This window comes from Nymphaea colorata, chromosome 4 (genome assembly GCF_008831285.2).
Source record: "Nymphaea colorata isolate Beijing-Zhang1983 chromosome 4, ASM883128v2, whole genome shotgun sequence".
Taxonomy (NCBI): domain Eukaryota; kingdom Viridiplantae; phylum Streptophyta; class Magnoliopsida; order Nymphaeales; family Nymphaeaceae; genus Nymphaea; species Nymphaea colorata.
Window position 1 is genome coordinate 4,856,893 of NC_045141.1, and position 21,990 is coordinate 4,878,882.

At 38.4% G+C, this 21,990-nt stretch overlaps 1 protein-coding gene across 1 annotated transcript; it reads left to right on the plus strand.

Moving 5' to 3' along the window:
• The first annotated feature begins 1,127 nt into the window (after window positions 1-1,127).
• LOC116252596 (disease resistance protein RPV1-like) lies at window positions 1,128-9,223 on the plus strand. The gene is made up of 7 exons (XM_031626965.1): window positions 1,128-1,334; window positions 1,593-1,648; window positions 5,075-5,308; window positions 6,635-7,086; window positions 7,226-7,524; window positions 8,342-8,465; window positions 8,853-9,223. The coding sequence occupies exons 1-7, from the start codon at window positions 1,128-1,130 to the stop codon at window positions 9,221-9,223; spliced, it is 1,743 nt and encodes a 580-aa protein (XP_031482825.1).
• Window positions 9,224-21,990: the final 12,767 nt, after the last annotated feature.

A 21,990-nucleotide genomic window follows, 5' to 3' on the forward strand; every position in this document is an offset into this window, starting at 1 on the left:
CCACATGAACCAAAATGACAACCAGACTTGGATCGACCTACCAGTGCTACCAGCTATGTTATGCCTCTAAAAACTACCTTATATGACAGGTGAAAGAAAATTTTGGCTTGGTTTCACAAATAAATATAACGGTCAGAAGAGCAACCAGAGTCTACAAGGTTACCTCATATGGTTGGATCGGCGTCCAGCCAGCGCATTATCAATTTAGAATCCGCAATGGCCGTGAGGGCTGTTGCCCACAATGAACCATGCACACATGGCTCCGCCGCTGCTTCTAATGGTAGAAATATTAAGCACAAACTGCACAAGATAGCCACGAAGCAGATTATTAGTGCCAGGAATCATGCTGCACGATTGATACCATTACTTGAATACATATACTTGAAAATTTCTAAATTATCAGGTTAAAAAGAAGGCTTTGTTTCAGTTTGCGTATGCGTGCGAAACAACTTCAATGGTCATCATCACTCATGAATTATATGTTCAGTCAATTCAACGTGCTTCTCTTGATATGGCTTTCATATAGGTGGTGATATTTGATATTCCAGTTGTACTGTTGCCGGATTTTTTTTTACACCGAACTTGTCTTCAAATATGAACCGGACCCTGCCCCTTAAATTTGGTGGTGGGTTTATAAATTTTCAGTCGGACAGGTGTGGTTTGACTAGTTAATGTTCCAAAACATTTAACTGGATTTGAAAAGAGTAAAGGAAACTGGATCCGGCAACTAATCAGATTCAGATTCGAGTTTCATCTTTCATTACAGTAAATCTCCAGCCGAATTTAATCACATATGGTTTACAAGATTAAAAAAAAGAATAAGAAAAACTTATATGTTGTAAAAAATTGCCTCATCTAGATGACATTAAAACGGAATTCTGCGTGCCAAAAGTTGTGATGGGTCATCTTCTACGTTCCAAAACATAGTGCGGCTACCATAACCCTTGACTCGATGGCCCTCCCACGACCAGAGGAGCTCAACTCTCACCCTTAGCTCTGCATATATATATATATATATATATATATATATATGAACATTTTAGTATACTGGACCAACCTTTTAATGGTTGGATATCTCTGACCTCTCACTCTCTGTCAATGGGTAGCATTGTCAAGATATCCTTTTGATGGCCACTGGCATGCTTGTAATGAGCTATTCTGCACCAGCAACCCTAACAGCGAAAGCTGCCCATGATCACCACTGCTATGGCAGAAGCCGGAAAGTGGGGACGAATATTATTGTCTCCATGCCAGAGAATGGAGGTGTAGTACTCTCGGGAAATACTCAGAGACGGGTCAGGCAGCTGTGGAGGGGCTCTATCCATGGTCCTCTGGCAAGCGGCTGTATCCTCCACCGGAACAGCCCCTAGGCAACCCATACCAGTAGGGGCGTGGGATTTGTAGCCTCGGACACCACTGCTGCACTTTTATATTTGAATATTTGGATGCATAATTGGAGTATTGATCTTCTTTTATTTTCAACATTTCGATGTATAATTGGAGTATTGATCTTTTATTATATTCAACATTTGGATGTATAATTGGAGTATTGATCTTAATATGCTTAACTTATGGACTTCTTATTGTTGCAGAGAGTTAGGGGTTTGGCCGGAATCACATTTTGTCTTGATTCGTTTGTGCGCAAAACGTTCCCATATTTATTTCAAAAAGAGCAGCGTATGTGAGATCATGTCAAGATCCCGTAATGATCTTAATATTTTTCAACCTAAATATTGTACTCTTGGGGATTACACCTCTTACCCTAGTTTAGGGACTAAAATATTTTGAATTTTTGGATCATTGGTATTAGAATCATATGTCAGGAAAATAATGGTATTGGAGATATGGAATCAGTCCGGTGAAAATTGAGAACATATCACAAACACACACATATATAGAGAGAGAGAGAGAAATCATCTAATAACATTAATTATTTACCCTCTCAATAAAAATTTAGGAAGGTAAAGCAGTAGTTGAGACATCAAAGTATTGACATCAAAGAATCGACATGACATAATGATCATGTCCACCGATAGTAGGATGGGTGAATTAACAGGTGAGGCGGAGTCAGGAAGGACATGAATGGCGATCTTGCAACATCGAACTTCATCCCTCTATCGACTGCATCACTTTCTGCACACAGCATAACATACCATGAGGTGGACAAGAGTCATATCTTCCATGACATGCGACCACCTTTGAAAGACCAGAAAACAAATGATCCACCCTTCAGCAATCTCCTTATTGCATCCACAAAGCTTGCATCGTCTTGGAAATTGGAATCACTATTTCAACACCTGCATATGTTTGAACCTGGATCATGCAAGGAAAGAATTTGGATCTAGGGTCCATTCCATGTTTGGTAGCTGTAGCAAATATTTTAAAACACTAATACAATATAACAAGGAAATTTTGGTATTTGGGTGAGTGGAAAGGAACCCACATCCTGGGTGAGAGGCAGAATCCTACTCATTGCCCTTGTTTTGGGGTTCATGAACTTACGTTTATTTCCTTTAACTCGAGAGTACAGTTTGATGCCTTTTGTACTTCAAAGAAATAGCATATATAAGAATCAAACTAACTAACCAAGCTCTCATCCGCCTTCCTGCATGACGAACCACTTTATACCCTTTGACACATCAGTCTATATGTAGCTCCTCTATTGGGCAACTGCACGGCAGCAGTAAGAAGTCGTACGTTTTTATAATTGGAAACCCCACCGGTAAAAGTAGGTGCCCATGCAAACTAGGTTTGACAAGAAAATAGTTGCCATTACGATCCTTTACCTATTTGAATGCCTTGAACTAAGAAATGTGTAAGTCAGACTATGCTGGTCCGTCATAGGGATTGGGACCCAAGAGCCAATAGCATGGATCTTGAGAGATTCAACTTTCATGAGCCCTGAATTATGCAGGTAAGATTGGGACAGGCATGGGTTTCATGAGGCCAGGGTTAAGATGGTAAAATAAGGGCAGGTAGACCTTTCCATATTACAAATAAATATGGAATGGTAGATCATCCTGAACGTAACTTGGGCACATCCTGAAGGTGATGTCCGTTTTTATTTTTCGGTAAGGGGTTGTTTGAATATTGTCATCAACTTTCCATAGTTTTTCCTTTCATCCACAGTTTTTCACTCTTTTTGGGCGCCCAACATTCCCTTGTTTTCCTTTCATGTATCCATGGTTTTCCACCCTTTCCGGGTACCCAACACATACTTGCTCTGCGTTTTGCCTCAACATAATCCATTAAAAGAAAATGTAAATGTATTAGTTACATCTTCTAAAATGGGTAATATCTAGTTCATGTGGTCCTCTTGAAACTACTGATCAGCACACACAAGCACAAGGACACAGAAAAAAAAATTATATATATATATATATATATATATATATATAATCGGTGTTTACTTTTGAAGGAACTGAGATGATTTGTCCAACCGCTTCTCTCTCTATCTTCCTTCTTGCATGCTCCACCATTTAATGAGTAAATAGAGACATGGAAGAATTCAATGTTGTCTTTAATTGAACAAAAAATGGGCTAGCACATGTATATGCATATACATATATAATACAGAGATGAAAAAAAGGTTGGCTGTCTACAGTCGAGATGAACAAAAAGTTGGCTTCATTTGAACAAGTGTTTGTCAATGAAGAGGAGATATCGGAAAGAGGCCAAAGCCTCTCTTCTTTTCTCTTGTTCGTGAGGTCTAGAACTACTTTGGGACTTGGTGGAGAGTAGTATACCCCTCAACCAGAACATAGTGTATCCATATAACACAGAAATATAGCACCCATTGAAATGGAATTGATGACTGAACTTTCATCAACCTGCCAATCGAATCAGCTATACTATAGCCATTAGAAAAAGCCAGTCAAATCATAAAACAGCCAAAAGTCAGCTGGCTTCATTAAAGCTTTTTGAAAATGACAATTATCATCAGCTATACTACACCCATAGAAAAGGTGGGCCAGTCCTAAAGCAGCCAAAATTCAGTTGGCTTCATTAAAGCTTTTTGAAAATGACAATTAGCAACCCTGTTAAGGAGTGATGTTTTTATAGTCCAAATCCATGTATAAAATATGTGACCTTCCCTGTATTGCCTTGGATCTTCAGATCTATCCTAGAATCCAACGTGTTTTATCAGATCATGGATATGTGGTTTGTAGATTTCATATCCACATGGCTGCTGAGATCCGCGTAAAGCATTGGTGGGAGCTCTCCTGCCTTTGTTAGAGAGTTCGATCGGCTGGCCTGTGGAACCAAACTGAGAGATTGAGATTCTTGCCGTTTGTGAGTTTGCTCGACACCTGATGTGAAATCAGAAGAGATGGCAAAAAGCAAAGAGAAACCCCTCCACCGATGGCCGGGATTCCTCACAAAGAAGCCAAACCTTTGATCCGCAGTTCCATGTTGAATTCGATCATGTGCTTTCCCAAAAGCTAATCACCTGTCGCAGATCACCTTCTTTTCATTTTGCAATATTTAGTCATGAGCACCCCACACCGTCCACAAAGCCATTCAATCTGTTGCATGCCAATATAAGCTAATGAAAATTGGTATCCTAAATCAGTGAGAGAAACATACTTCTGTACAACTACGAGCCTGAATCCAATCCCAACATAATAAATATCTTATTACCAAATAGTATTCAAAAGTACTGTTTAGTCCAATTTGATAAAAACCTGGTTCGGAATTGCTAATGGGATTCGAGTTCCCTGGACCTGAGTTTGAACTTGAACTTCGACACACAAGAGAGAAAATGAATATATATATATATATATATATATATATATATATATATATATATAATATCCTCTAACCATCCAAACTTTTGTCAATCATAGTCGTATGATAGATTGTATTGGGTGGGTGTGGTTAAATAGACCATATTAGCGGTGTGCAAGTAGCCAGAGGGATTGTCCGCCCATTATTTTTGTACTTTCTCTCTCTCATAGGAAACCAGTGGCCTTCACCCAAAAATATGCAGGTTCACAAACAAGAACTGTGTGAAACAAAGTCCAGGGAGGGAAAATTTGTTTTGTAGATGTGAAATAGAAATAAAAATATACAGAACGGTGGCTGGGCCTTTCCAACCTGCCGAGTGCTCGGCCGGGAGGCTGATCATTCCCATCTTCTTCGGCGTCGAGCCTTCTCATGTTCGTCACCAGGCTGGGCCTTTCCAACCTGCCTTTAAATCATACCACAATGACAAGAAAGTGGACAAAGCAGAAGTGGACAAGTGGAGAGATGCCTTCAAGACAGTAGCCAATATTTCAGGCTACAGCCTCAAGGATGACGCCACTTGGTATATATCCACTCATCTTGTTCTCTCTCTCTCTCTCTCTCTCTCTCTGAAAATTAGATCAGCAAAGCTAGCCGCTCCTGATTTAAATCGTCATGTGCCTGCGTCGGATAGACATGCTGGTAGTCAAAATTAAATATCAGCTTCAAGAAACTCCAATTTCCTCTTAATTACCCCATTTTTTGAAAAGGGTAAAGCTTATTTGAGAACAAGCAATAGCCATGGTGTAAATGAAGGTGATCTTCACTGTGAATTGAATTTGAACATAAATAGGTAGCAGTCCGTACGTAATTATGCAATGGTATGGTATGAATTGGGCATGTCATAGGTCCTGCTGAATCTATTGAGGGATCAAATAGGAACGTGTCCTGGACGGGGTCGAATTAATTTTGTACTTTGTTTCCATATGATAGCTAGACACCTACTGTTGTCGGTTACCAATTTCTGTATGACTCGGTTCCCGCTATCATTCTTTTTGAATGAATATAGAGTTTAATTGATGTACAAGTGTCCAGATAAACTGGACTTTCAAAGAAGCTTCATGCACTGACATTATTGTATAAAGTAATTCACCGATATTCTCGATTTTTTATCCGCCGTCATTCGCGCACTATAAATGTGGGTTTGGAATCACTGTTGATTCGAGTTGCGTTGTAGTCTTGCATCTCTAACTTCCTTCTTCTTCCTGCCCTTTATCAACAAGTAATTAGGCCTACACATGTCCTACTTCTAGTCTTGTACCCCTTGCCTTGAGAGAGATTCAATACATGTTTAATGATGTTTGGGTTGGCTGTTGTGCTCAATAACATTCTTTACTGAATAAAACTTAATTAAGTGGTAGAATTATTCTGCATAAGTTTTTTACACGAGGGTATATGATATCCAAGGACGAAACTTGGACATTTTATCGAGCCAACTTTCTCTTCGTTTATTATTTGGCATAAAAAAGTAATATAAGGTAGAAAATTCTTTTAGAGAATTGTATAGGAGTTTGATTAGTCCTTGCATACGTAAGAGAATTTTCACAGAATTAACAAGAATTATCTTGCACATTAGACACGGCCATGTTTCTAGTGGGCCATATTCACGTGTTGCGCTGAGGGAAAGATTGGGGGTGTCAGATGTTAGAAATGTCATTTCTACTGATGATATTGCGGATGTAAAAGGCAACCAACTGTCCTTCACTAGAGAGGTTATTTTTTGAGAGATGTGTAAATCATTTGGAAATTAATGTTGCTCGTCTGAATTGATTATTCTTCCCTCCTGTGTGACTACCAACATGGACAGGCAGCAAAATTGATGGTGTATTTTAATTTGGACTGCTCGCAGGCATGAAGCAATGCTGGTGGAGAAAGTTGTCCACCACCTCCAGCGGCATCTAGACAGTGACCATCTGTTTGTGGCAGACAATCCGGTTGGAATGGACTCTCGCACCAAGGACATGATGAAGCTGCTGCAAATTGAAAGAAATGGTGTAAAGATTGTTGGACTTGTGGGTACAGGCGGCATTGGGAAAACAACCATTGCCAAGGCTGTTTTCAACGAATTGTGCCCAAAATTTGGGTCAACCACCTTTCTTTCAAATATTAGGGAGTCTTGGAAACATGCGTTGTCAAAGATGCAACTAATGAAGCAACTCATGGAAGAGATCATGGACGACAGAGTCACACAAATACACAACCTTGATGCTGGGCAGCGCCTGTTCAGAGATAGAATTCCTCCTAAAAAAGTTCTAATAGTATTGGATGACGTTGACCATCTGAATCAATTGGTTCTAATTGGTTAGACAGCGTTTGCATCGGGAAGTCGGATAATTACGACAACCAGAGATGAAAGTGTGCTATCACTGTGTAAGGTCGACAGGGGCGGTACATACAAGCCAGAGCTGTTGGATCGTGATCAATCACTCCATCTCTTCAGGAGATATGCTTTTCAGAGCAGTCATCAACAACAAGACATGTACGAAACAGGACATGTACGAGGACATACAATGGAAGGTTGTTGCAGTCACGGGTGGGTTGCCATTGGCCCTAAGAGTTTTTGGATCGTACCTCTCTGATAAGAGCGACCGGGATGAATGGAAAGATTATTTGGATAAGCTGCAACAGACCCCAGATCAAGACATCCAGAAATGTTTGCAAATAAGTTATGATGGACTGTATGGAGTTGAGAAAGAGATATTCTTGGACATCGCATGCATCTTCATTGGCCATGATCAAGTACAAGCATCTGTTATTGGGAAAGTTTAAATTGGCAACCAAGATCCGCAATTAAGGCCCTTCAAAAGAAGAGCTTCATTACGGTTCATGAGATGGAAAACTTGACATGCACGACCTTATAAGGGACATGGGAAGAGACGTAGTTCGACAAGCCAAACCATACAAACCTTGGATGTGGAGCAGGCTATGCACAGCTGAGCACGCATTGAAAACATTAAAGGAAAATGTAAGTGCCTTCTCTCTACATCTCGTATAGAGCATTCTTGTTTCATGGTCTTTGCTTCTCAACAACTAGGCCTATCTGCTCATCAGTTCTCGTCTTCCAGATCAATAATCGGCTTATCGTTGACAGTAAGCACTTCCCTCCCACTGCCACAGCCAATTCCCATGCCACTTAACCATGCTCAATATTTTAATATGCATGGAAAAGACATGCATACGAAGAATCAACTTTTGTAGTATTCGAGATGGACGCTAGGAATTTTTTGTTGCAGGGTCAAACTATAGTTTCTTTTAACATGCAGTGAAATATAATTTTAAATTTTTAATATACATTAAAGCAAAATTTTGAATTTGACATATAAACTTTTGAATCGTTTAAAATTTTGGCGGGGAGCATGGCATGGCCTCTACCAGCCCTCTGCCCTCCGCTGATGGTGTGCCCACACCACGCCCTCAAGGTTCTTTTATTTTTAATTAATATCTTCAAAATTTTGTTTATTATGTATATGATTTCCCTTTTGAATATGAAAATTTTCTGGCTTTGGTGCTGGGTAGGATATAACAATAATTACAATTTGTTCATCCATTTATACAGCGAAGGAACGATGTCATAGAAGGCATCAGTCTTGGCAGGACTGGGGAAGAATGTTTAAGTGCTGGAGCCTTTGGACAGATGACAAGCCTAAGAGCTCTTTGGCTCAATAAGGTGAACTTAGAAGGTAAAAACTTCAAGCTTCCAGAGCCTCTCAAACTATTATACTTGGGAACGACGAAATTTGAATCCCTTTCAAGCTGCAACCTTGAGAATCTCGTCTCCCTTCAGTTACAAGAACAGCCGATATGATTCCATATCTTGTTAGGGAAAAGCACATCGAAGGTTTACTTTTCTTCCCATTTTTCTGTCGTTTCAAAATAATTATGTTTGCTTTCCTGAGTCCCACCCAAGAAATAAAACTCTTTTGCAGGTCTTCAACGTGTTGAAAGTTCTTGTGATTTCTTGTCATTCAATAAGAGAAACGCCGGATTTCTCGAATATGCCACATCTGGAAACGTTGGAGTTCTCCTACTGTGCATCTTTAGCTGAAGTTCATGAATCCATTGGACAGTTGACAAAATTGAAGTACCTAATATCTCACCATTTCTGAATTTGGAGAAGTTGCCCGATGCCATTTGTCAATTAACTTTACTTCAAACTCTTCACATAAAACAATTCCCAAGACTTGAATCTCTACCAGAGCGGTTGGGGAACTTGAAGTTGTTGAATACGCTTGAACTTGAGGAGTTGGCAATCACAAGTATACCTTCTTCAATTGGACAGCTAATAAAGCTCCGTGAGATGTATTTGAGGAAGTTAGATAGGTTGCCGAGTTTGCCTGATTCAGTTAGTAGTTTGAATTCTTTGCAATTATTCAATGTTGAAGGCACCGACCTAAAAGGAATTAAGATAGACGGTGTGGATCTCATGGACATTGAATGATTGGAGATCTCATCATGCAACTACCTTACTGTTTTGCCTGCTTCTTTGTTGAAGAAAGCAAGATCTCTCTGTGTCACTGATGGCACAGCTAAAGAGTTGCCAGAATCCATAGAGGCAGTGGAAAACATTGAGCAGTTGTCATTGAGATGCAAGAATCTTATGGCCCTACCAGATTGGCTTCCATATCAAAAGAACCTGAGACCTTTGAAGCGGATTGTGAATCTCTCACACCGATCAATAAGAACTTCTCATTGGGGAGCATTGAATCATTGTCACTATGTTGTGCCGTCCTCGAAGAGATACCTGCAGCCATGGCTGAAAGCTTTGTTGAAAACCTAAAGTCATTTACTTTGAGATGCAAGAACCTCAGAGCTTTGCCCGAGTGGATCGGATCACTTAAGAACCTCAAATTTTTAAAGTTTGAGGCTTGTCAGTGCATCACAGAACTGCCATTGTGCATATGCAACCTTTCTCGACTTGAAGAACTTTCATTAAACGGTTGCAAGAGGATCCGGTTGGTTGCTTTGCTCCTTTCTTCCTTGCTAATACTTGATGCATGTAGCTGAAGTGACTTAGGGAAGACACTGGATATTTCAAACTTGAAATCTTTGGAGAAGTTACGCCTCGGTGGTTGTCAGCTGCTTGAAGATGTTCAAGGCATTGAGAATGCCACTCAAAACATGGAAGAGTTAGTCTTGCCAGGACCCTACGATTCCATCGGTTGCAGCTGCCTCAGTAATGACTTCAAAGAGCAAGTTTTCAAGGTATGTATGGCCTAACAAATTAACCGCTAGCCCTCAATTGGTTTATTTACAAGTAGTACGAACAGTTTAATGGTGCTGCCGTGGGACACAAAGTTGCTCAATCTTGATGAAAGTCTCTTGTTCATTGTTCTTTGTTGTCGCAGGAACTAGCATTGGAGCGTCTGCGTCGATTCAAGATATGTGGAATTCTGGCTCTTAGGTCTACTACCGGCCACCAGCAGCTGTCTTTCATGTTTCAAAACGGAGCAAACAGTCTCAAACCTGAGCTACTGATGAAGAGACTAGTGTAAAATAAGGTCAAATCACCCATTCATATACAACTCCTAGAAGACGATCACCATGTTGTCTTTGAGTCCACACTTGAAGTTCAATGTCCTATAGTCAAGAACTTCTTCTGTCCCGTCTGGATCCCTTTACTGAGAGGTTCGAAATATCGGATAGGCTTCCGAGGCCGAACGGTAAATGAAGATGGGACGGGTAAGATCGGCGTGCCCTGTCACAAGAGGTGTGCGCATTTTTCAGGTCTTGCACTTGGTAAGTCAGAAGCGTCGAGGTTGAAGAGTTGGCAGCGGAAGATGGCCACGAAGACGGCGGAGGTTGTGACAATGAAACTGAGGCTGAAGAGGAAGCAGACAGGGAGCCTTAATATTCATCAATGTTCAAGAGGAGGTGGCAGAAGATGGCCGCGAAAATGGTGGAGGTCGTGACAGGAAGATTGAAGATGAGCACCATGGGGGTGGGAATGAGATCAAGCTTATGGCCCCAAAATCATACAGGTCTTCCAACCTAACCACGTCCCTCACTTTTGGGCTAGCTGGCCATGCTTCATTCATTGGAGGCATGAATGCTCCGCCATATCGAGCGATTACAAAGTCAACTTTGGAAAGGAAGACGAAATACATGAGCGTTTGAGGACTGGCAGTCATGCAACAATTCTGGTATTTGCAGACACCTCAAATCTGACGACGGTTGGAATGACCTTTTCTTCTATTGGGAGGAATGAAAAAGATACGCTAGGAGCTGAAGCGATGATCATGAATAAGAGGAAGATCATTTGCAGGCGTGTTGAAGTCAAATTTGTTCGAAATCAGATTCAGTTTAGAGTTACTATTGTGATTTGTATGTCATCAAAAAATTTTGAGTGCTTCATGATGGGGAGATTTCCACATGCATATACAAACAAATGAATATGACCTAAAACAGGATCTCGTTCATGCTAAATCACTGAATAAAAAATTTAACTGTAGTGAAAGCATACCTGAATCCATCCGAACAAGTGGACGATGATATCGTAGTAGGATATTCCAGGGTCAGTGTGAGCACGTGTGGTTTCTCTCAGATGGGAAAAAACAACCCTAGAAAGCGATGTTTCAACTCTCTTTGTGCGGCGAGGGACCACTACCTTTTATAATATGAGCAATTTCGGATTCAACCCATCAAAGAATCCGTAATTATGTACAAGTAGCTATAGATTATAAAAATACCCCATACCATATAAAATGACGTGATATCCCAAAATGCAATTACTTAACGAGATATTTACATTAAGATAGCCATAATCTCTGAAATTCCTCATTGACATATGCCGGCCCACCAAATGATCCTTACAATCTCCCACTTGAGCCAAATATATCTCTATACATTCAAACATTACATAAAACCTTAGGAGCTCTTAATTACTATCTTATTAAACGTCATTTTCACCATTCTCGCCCATGATCATATGAACCTAGAACCAATGCGGCTTTCGCTATATTGAAATCAGTTAAACCTTCAATGATCACAAATATTGACATAGTCAATGACGTAGATCTGGTATGGTTGTATAGCATGAGAATTACATGTAATGTGATTGCAACATGTCTATTCTCAACTGGTCCTACTTTAAAACCTTATGGAGATAAAAAAACACAAAACAGAATGAAACCAAAAAACTTTAAACTATATTCTACAGAAAACTAAATATGTGTCTATACATAAGGGCAAACAAAATATAAACTCCACTAAACCAGCACATTATCCAAGGATAAAACCTCTATACGAACAACATATTCGTAAAAGACCTTAGGTGTTAAACTTTTAGTAAGTGGATCCGCAGTCATATAGTTTGTCCCAATATGCTCTAAAGACACCTAACCATTCTATATCCTCTCTTTGACAACCAAAAACTTAAGGTCAATGTGCTTCGACTTTGACAAACTGCGGGTGTTATTAGAGTACATGACTGCTGAATTATTGTCACACAATAACCTTAGTTTTCTTTCTACACCATTCATAATACACAACCCAGTGACAAAATTTCGCAACCACAAAGCATGATTCAATGCCTCGTAACATTCTATGAATTCTGCTGCCATGGTTTAAGTAGCTACTAGTGTTTGTTTGAAATTTTTCCATGAGATAGCTCCTCCAACCAATAGAAATACATAGCCTGAAGTAGACTTTTTACTGTCTTGGCACCCAACAAAGTCAGAATCTAAATACCGAATGATCTCCAACCGGTCTGACTTCTTGTATTTGAGCATAAAATCTTTTGTTATTTGTAAGTATCTCAATACTCTCTTGGCTACTTTTCAATGATCCATACCAGGATTACTTAAGTATTTGCCTAACATTCCTATGATAAATGCAATATCCAGATGAGTACAAACTTGAGCATACATAAGGCTTCCCACAACAGATGAATAGAGAATTGTTTCCATTTCTTTATATTCGAGTTACTTTTAGGGCACTGTTTGAGATTAAACTTGTCTCCTCTAGCAATTGGAGTATCTCTGGTTTGCAATCTTTCATGTCAAGTCGCTGAAGCACCTTATCAATGTAGATCATTTGTGATAATCCAAGAATATCTCGAGAACGATCTCGAAATATCTGGATCCCCAATACAAAAAATGCATCACCAAGATCCTTTATGTCAAACTTTGTTGACAAAAAATTCTTAATTTCATGTAATATACTCACTTTATTACTTGCTAGCAATATATCATGGACATATAAGACCAGAAAGATTTACCTCCACTGAACTTTTGGTATACACACTCATCAACCATATTAGTCTCAAAACCAAATGAAACTATAACTTGATGAATTTGTAATACCACTAACGTGAAGCTTGCTTTAGCCCATAGATGGATTTCTTGAGTTTGTAGACTGCATCCCCTAAAACAAAGCTTTTTGGTTGCACCATATATATCGTTTCATCAATGTCTCTATTTAGAAATGTTGTCTTTACATCCATCTGATGCAGCTCTAAGTCAAAATGAGCCACAAGTGCCATTGTGCTATTGAAAGAGTCTTTCGACGAAACTAGAGAGAGTCTCTGTATAATCAATGTCTTCCTTTTGAGTAAAGCCCTTTGAGACAAGACTTGCCTTATACCTTTCGATGTTTCCTAATGAATCCCTCTTGGTTTTAAATATCCATTTACAGCCAATGGGTTTCACACCTTCAGGCAAGAGAACAACATCCCATACATCATTATCCATCATGGATTTTATTTCCTCATTCATGACATCTATCCACTTATGAGATTTAGGACTCTTTACCGCTTGCTGGAAGTTGATAGGATCATCTTCCATTAAGCCCATATCAACATCATGTTCTTGGAGATAGACAAAATCATTTGAAATTGTGCTTCTCCTCTCTCTAATAGATCTCTTCAGTGGCTCCTCTACTTGATTTTCTTGAGGTTGTTGAGTTTGTTCTTCAGTGGTTTAAATAAGGAGACTGTCATCATTGCCTTCTTTGAATTTATTGATGGAACAATGGCACGAATAAAGACCTGACTGTTGCTTACAACATCTGTATGAGTGACACAGATCCCTCTTCAAAGGCAATACGTCTAACCTTATCACCTCCCCCAAAATCAATATCCTCAAAGAAATAGGCATTTACCATTTCAAAGAAAGACTTACTGGTTGGATTATAAAACTTATAACTCCTTGATCTTTTCGAATATCCAACAAAATAACAGTTAACCATCTTAGAGTCCAGTTTCCTTTCATTTGGCCTATATGGCCTCACTTCAGCTCGACATCCCCAAACATAAAAGTACTTCATATTATACATTTTGCCTATCCATAACTCAAATGGGGTTTTCATTACTGCTTTTGATGATACTCTATTGATAATATAAGCTGCAGTCTTTAATTCCTCTCGCCAAAGGGACTCTGGTCAGGTAGAATGATTTATCATACTCCTCACCATATCCATAAGTGTCTGATTTCATGTCTCAGCTACACCATTCATTCTGGGAGAACCCGGCATGGTGTATTGAGGGACTATACCGCATTCCTCTAGGTACTTGGTGAAAGGGCCTGGACGTTGTTCACCTGATCCATCAAATCTACCATAGTATTCACTAGCATGGTCAAATCTAACGGTTTTAAACATTTTGCCTAATTGATTCTCAACTTCGGCTTTAAATGATTTGAAAACGTCTAAGGATTGAGACTTGTCATGAATCAAATACAAGTAACCATAATGAGAATAATCATCTATGAACGTGATAAAATATTGTTGTTCATTCCAAGAAGCCGTAAGGAGTGGACCACAAACATCTGTATGAATCAGTTCTAAGACGTCTGAAGCTCTATTTGTAATTGCTTTCTTAATGTTTGTTTGTTTTTCCTTTATACATTTAATGCAAACATTAAACTCTGTAAAATCAAGAGATTTGAGAACTCCATTCGACATAAGCTGTTTGATCCTCCATTCAGAGATATGTCTTAAGCGCCTATGTCATAACATAGCATAATTCTCATTGGTTAATTTTCTTTTAGTACGACTAGACGTAACATGCAAGGTTTCATGATATGAAGTAACCATATCAAGCAAATAGAGGTTATTGATACCAGACAAAGAACTAGTGGCAATCAAATTTGAGTGCAGAAACAACTTAAATTTACTTCCTCTAAATAAACAATAATAACCAAATTTGCCAAGTAAGAAAATAGAAATCAAATTCCATCTAAAAGACGGTACTACATAAGTTTCTGTCAAATTTAATTAACAACCAGTCTTTAACAATAACCGAAAATCTGCTATGGCTTCAACTTTCGCCTTCTTGTCATCATCCACATAGATGAATCTTTCAGCATCATTAGACGTCTGACAATTTAGGCAGACTTGCATAAAACACTTATGTGAGTATTAGCACCCGAATCTACCCATCAAGTATGTCTGGGTATTGAAATTTAATTAACCTCAGAACAAACCAAAGCTAGAAGTGTACCTTTCCTTTCACGCCATGCGTGATACTAGGTACAATCCTTCTTCATATGACCTTCACCCTTGTAAAGAAGCAGCCTCATTTGCCTTCGTTATGCTTCTTCTGTTTCTTAATGGATGAATTGTCAATTGCAACTTCCTTAATACTCATTCTTTTCTTACTTTTATGCGTGAGCACTTTCTATCTTATCATGCTTCAATCTCTCTTCTTCATCCACACAGTGCGAAATGAACTCATTAAGAGTCTATTTCTCCTTCTGATAGTTATAACTAATTTTAAATTGTCTATACTGTGGTGGAAGAGAAATGAGAACCATATGCACTATGAAGTCTTCAAGTAATTTCAGACCTAGTGCCTGTAGTTTTGAAGCAAGATGAGACATTTCCATAATGTGCTCTCATATGTTCTCCTTGCCTTTATATCAGCATCACAAGTTTACTCAAAAGAGTATTTGTAAGCCATTTCGGTTTAGCAAAACGCTTTTCAATTTCTTCAAGGAATGCCTTGACACTAGCCTTTTCAGTAATTGAGCCGTAAAATTTTCTGGAATTGATTTCTTCATGATCATTAGACACATGCAGTTTGAGCGCTCCCACCGTTCAAAGTTCTGTTTATCCTCATGAGAAATTCATCTGTTAACTCAGGTCGAAACGACTCCCTAAATGCAAAGGTCTAAATCCATGCAACCTAGAACAATCATAATAGTTTCTTTCCAATCCTTAAAATTCGAACCATTTTACTCAAGAATAGTACTCAAATTTGCAGATATCATATAAGCAGAACTCACTGTATAAAGAACAAAAATACCAAACATGCTCACAATCAATACATGGCATAAATGAAATAACAAATATAAATGAATTTAAATACAATGACCTAAATCCCATCAAAAAGTATCGATGCTATATTAATATCTAACCTTCAAATTGAAATAATAATTGCAAGTGGTATTCTTGGTCGACAGTGAATATAGATAATTAGTCATGTCAAATAACAAGCCCATCTTTGGATTGACTCACTATTCACTTGGAAACTAGAAAATTATTACATGTTCATTACCCTATATGCTTAAACCTGACCAAGCAATCATCTCCTTTGGGTTGACCATTACCCGCATGGATTAAGTATACTATCATCTAATGTTCAAAACAGACAAATTCCTACAACAGAGGTCAGTTGCGACATAAAGTATAAATCTACTCATTTTGAATAATAGACATGACCAACAATCAAATTCATAGTTCGAACCATTTTGCTTGCTCTCTTACATATAAGACTAATTGAGGAGGATCAATCATGTTCACTTAGATTTATGATCAAATACAAGTCTCCTCAATTTAAGGCTTGATTGAAAACAATGTTTGCTTGCTTTTCCACATATTTTAATCACTATCTTAGGCAACATTGCATTAGAGACAACCGATTTTGCATGCTTGCTCATATTTCAAAAATTTCCATTACCTATTTGTCCCGTCATCATGTTGCCGGGCTTGGTCTTAGGTGGTAGCACACGACTAAGCCTTACAACTAGACCACACCTTGGCGGGAAAGGCCCTCGTTAGTACCATGAGTGGTAATTTATGGTATATTGATGAGTGGTCAAGAAGAAGTGGATAAACCTTACCCATAGTTGCCTAATGGAGAATTTTATGCTCGTACTAAGCCTCTTGGCTAAAGTATATTGGCATATCTTACATGAGATAATCATAATTGATCAAACTAAACTCAATTAGGATCCTTTGCTCCTTTTTTAAATATATGCATGATAAAGGTGATTTTCAAAAATGTTCGATGTTTATCATTGTATGATGATTGCATGTGCATCTCCTACAATCTTTGATCAAATTTACATAACATCTTTCTCATTTAAATCAATGTCCTCTTCATTCATCTCTAGCATGACCACATCATAAGCTCATGTTTTAACCCTACTATCTAAATGACATTGATTTTTCAAATATTGTCATTCAACAAATCTGTTTTTTAGAATCACTTCAAGATCTACGTTTTCAATTCCTCATTTATTCATTGATCCAGCCTCATATTCCTAAGCATGAGAGCCAAGTATTGACTCAATTACCAATCTTTGCTTGACTCATGTCAAGCATTCCGTTTGCCCTAATTTTATTGCAAACATTTTTTTCAAGTTTCAGTATTCATGATGTGTCTTTCCTTATATTTTACTTCTTCCATAATTTCATTGGGTCATCAATTATTCCTTAACAAGTCCATTTTTTTTTCTACATTTCATCATACTTTGTCAATCTCTCATTTATTTGTCTTACCTCATGTTGAGATCATGTCAAGTTCCCATATTGATCTTAATATTTTCAACCTAAATATTGTATGCTTGTGGATTACGCCTCTAAATATTTTGAAGTTTCAGACCATTGGTCTTAGAATCATATGTTATGAAATTAATGGTATTGGAGACATGGAATCAGTCTGGTGAAAATTAAGAACCGAAGGTTATAGACATACCACAAACATACACACATATAGAGAGAGAGAGAGAGAAATCATCTAATAACATTAATTATTTACCCTCCAAATAAAAAGTAGGGAAGGTAAAGCAGTACTTGGGACAACGAAGAATCAACATGATATAATGATCACGAAAATCCACCTATAAATGGCGAGTCAGGAAGGACATGAATGGCGATCTTGCAACATCAAACTTCATCCCTCTATAGACTGCATCACTTTCTGCACACTGCATATCATACCATGAGATGGACAAGAGTCATATCTTCCACGACGTGCGACCACCTTTGGAAGACCAGAAAACAAATGATCCACCTTTCAGGAATCTCCTTATTGCAGCCACAATGCTTGCATCGTGTTGGAAATTGGAACCACTATTTCAACACCTGCATTTGTTTGAACCTGGATCATGCAAGGAAGGAATTTGGATCTAGGATCCATTCCATGTTTGGTATCTGTAGCAAATGTTTAAAAATACTAATACAATATAATAAGGAAATTTTGGGATTTGGGTGAGTGGAATGGAACCCACATCCTTTCCTGTACTCATTGCCCTTGTCTTGGGTTCACAGCGGTGAACTTATGGTTATTTCGTTTAACTCGAGAGTATCGTATGATGCCTTTTGTACTTCAAAGAAATGGCATCTATAAGAAGAGCTTACTACCAAACTCTTATGGGCCCTCCAGCTTGACCAGCCACTTTACCTCCCTTTAGCACACCATGTAGTTCCTCTACTAGGCAACTGTATGCAGCAGTAAGAAGTGATACGTTTTTACAATTGGCAACCCACCGGTAAAAGTAGTTGCCCATGCAAACTAGGTTTGACAAGCAAATAGTTGTCATTATGATCCTTTATCCATTTGAACGCCTTGAACTAAGAAATGTGCTGGTCAGACTAGGCTGATTCGTCATATGGATTGCGTCCCGAGAGCCAATAGCGTGGATCTTGAGAGATTCAACTTTCATGGGGCCTGAGTTGAGCAGGTAAGATGGGGACAGGCATGAGTTTCATGAGGCCAGGGTTAAGAAGGTAAGATGATCTGTAGATCGTCCGGAATGTAACTTGGGCTCATCCTAAAGGAGATGTCTGACTTTTCTTTTTCATAAGGGGTTGTTTGAATATTGTCATTAACTTTCCATAGTTTTTCCTTTCATCCACAGTTTTTCACTCTTTTTTGGGTGCCCAACATTCCATTGTTTTCTTTTCATGCATCCACGGTTTTCCACTCCTTGCAAGTTCCCAACACATAATTGCAAGCAAGAACATGAAAATGTAATCCATTAAATGAAAATGTAAATTTACTATTGACATCTTCAAAAATGGGTAATTTCTAGTTCACGTGGTCCTCTTGAAACTATTGATCAGAACATGCAAGCACAAGGACACATAATATATACATACATATATATATATAGTCAGTGAGCTGAGATGATTTGCACGACCGCTTCTCTCTCTATTTTCCATCTTGCCTGCTCAAGCATTCAATGATCAAATAGATACACGGAAGAATTCAATGTTGCCTTTAATTGAACAACAAAATGGGCTTGCATACAGCAGAGATGAGCAAAAAGTTTGCATCATTGGAACAAGTGTTTGTCAGATGAAGAGGAGATACTCGAAAGAGGATCCACTGTTTACAATACAAAAAAATAGCACCCATTAAAATGGAATTGATGACTGAACTTTGATCAACCCGTCAATCAGATCAGCTATACTACACCCATCAAATAAAATGGGTCAGTCATAAGGCAGCCAAAATTCAGTTGGCTTCAGTAAAGCTTTTTGAAAATGACAATTACCATCAACTATACTATACCCTTAGAAAAAGTGGGTTAGTGGTACAGCAGCCAAAATTCATTTGGCTTCATTAAAACTTTTTGAAAATGACAATTAGCAACCCTTAAGGAGTGAGGTTTATATAGTCCAAATCCATGTATAAAATATGTGCCCTTCCTTGTATTGCCTTGGATCTGAGATCGAGGGTCGAATCTTTCCTAGGATCCAACGTGTTTTATCAAATCATGGATATGTAGTTTGCAGATTTCATGACAACATGGATGCTGAGATGCGCTAAGGCATTGACAGGAGCTCTCCTGCCATTGTGAGAGAGCTCAATCGGCAGGCCATGACTAAGGTCCGGACACAACCCATGACTAAGAGACAGGAAGAATTGAGAGTCCTTTGGTTCTTTGTTTTTTCGTTTTTTTTCTTGTCTTTGTTTGCTTTTTTCTTTTTTTTTTTGGGCTTCTCATTCAAACATAGGATAAAAGACTTGACTTACCATGAACAGATCGGCCACTTGTTTTTACTAAACAACGAACAGACTGACTTGATTTACCGTGTGGTTGTTGGGTCTATTAATTGCTCTTCATTCCCAAGTGGGGTCTCTCTTTTGGCAATCATTCGGAATGGTGAAGTTCCTAAATGGCCCATCAGAAAAGTCGTTGTTGACTCTATCAAATAATATTGTCATCAATAGATGCCAAATTTGAAAAATCATATGCAATATTGTTACTCAACTAATTCATGTTTGCTACAACTGCTGCTAGTCCTGAAAGTATAGACAATCCTATAGAAACAGACTCATCCGCCATCTCCTCCATTAAAAATCATCAAAAGCACATAAAACTATGTCACTAGCAAGAAGTTTCATGGCATCATGTTAATTTTGGAAATCATGAGGTAGCCATGCATAAAGATTATGCTTTAGGTATATGTCCGATTTGGAGGTTAGTAAGATAGGTATGTATATATGAGTATCACCATCCCCACTGGACATATCTCAATCCGCTGAATTTGGCTACTTTTGGGCTCCAAAAAGGGTGAATTAGTTAAAAAACAAATATCTCAACTCATAGAAAGGTGCTTGTTGCATTTAATTAGCTTAAAATAGTCTCATAATATGTAATGTGTATGAGGCAACGTGTTTGAGATAATGTGCTAACATACCGAATGTGTGAGATATTGTATATATAAAATCTTATGCAGTTGCTAATGAAGGCAGCAAGTGTTGAATCTAGACTCATTTAACTACCTAAAGTAAGATGAAATCATGAACATGAATCACCAAGAAGTTCATCTTACTGATGGATATGATCATGCAAATAATGGTCGATGGCCGATGAAGGACCAACTCGATCGTCCACTAGTTATGTTATAAAGGGTACAACATGCATACTCAAGTAGGCGAACACATAGAAGGTGCAACTCTGTCTGATGTTGCTTATCAAGTGATGGCCTTATGTTCATTCCTTTCATTTCTAACGAGCATTCAAATGATCTTTGGGTTTCTTATTCAAGTTCAATAGCCTAACTATGATGTTGTGACGCAATCCTTTCAATGTGCATGTCATCTAGATTGTGAAGTAGTATGCTATGTTTTCAAAATGGAACATGCAGAAGATAATCGTTTTCTTCTAATTCTGTACAAACATTTCGACTCAGCACAAATTATCTCCCATTACATCATTTCTCAACTTCAAGTTCTTTTATGATTGAATCTTGTGCATCCAAACAGACCAGACATGTAATAGAGCTCTAGGGGATGGTCTTAGTCTCCATAGCAATTGCTTAAGAAATATACATGGCATGAGAGACATAAAGTAAAGATTGGCATATGAGATGTAGAAATTGCCTTGATTAACCTCGGCTCATGTGAAAGAGTTGTTATGTTATGGAATGAGTTAAGGTCTTGTTGAAATTGCATCTAAACTAGCATCCATGCTAAAAATAAATGGGATGCTCTTAATGGAGGTGGAACTGGCCCATTTTGAGAGGGTGTGATTACTATATTATATTTGAGAGAGAGAGAGAGAGAGAGAGAAAGATATATTCATATTAATTAAAACAAAAAGAGGCTAAAAAATCAGCTTTTCTTTGTTGTGGACCCACATGGCATGGTCCCCATGACTCCCCTTTCACCCACCTAATGAACTCATTGGATATGTGCTCTCACAACATGCGACCTATGTATAATGATATGACTGGCTGTCCAGAATTACCCAGCCCTCTCATAATGTCATCCGATCCATTTGAGAAGGATGGCTTTGTTTTTTTTTTTCCAATCTCTTTATACCTATTACATACATAAAGGTGCTTGGTAGCAGTAACAGTTTGTTACTAGTCCTTAAGCACACATAGGATCAACTTGTCAAGTCATTGGTCATCGTGATGCAAATTATGTTGAAGACTTATTGACTCGAAGATCGACCATTGGATATAGATCCAGTCTTGGAAGTAGAGCAATGTCATGGTGTAGTAAGAGACCACCAATAGTTTCACTGGCTA

What these genes read in the sequence shown, in the direction of transcription:
- LOC116252596 (XM_031626965.1), top strand. Translation starts at nt 1,128, where the DNA reads ATGGCCACTGGCATGCTTGTAATGAGCTATTCTGCACCAGCAACCCTA. An exon ending in TCTTCATTGGCCATGATCAA is followed by an intron (nt 7,525 to 8,341) that starts GTACAAGCATCT and finishes CCATTTATACAG; the next exon opens with CGAAGGAACGATGTCATAGA. An exon ending in CAATAAGGTGAACTTAGAAG is followed by an intron (nt 8,466 to 8,852) that starts GTAAAAACTTCA and finishes TCCATTGGACAG; the next exon opens with TTGACAAAATTGAAGTACCT.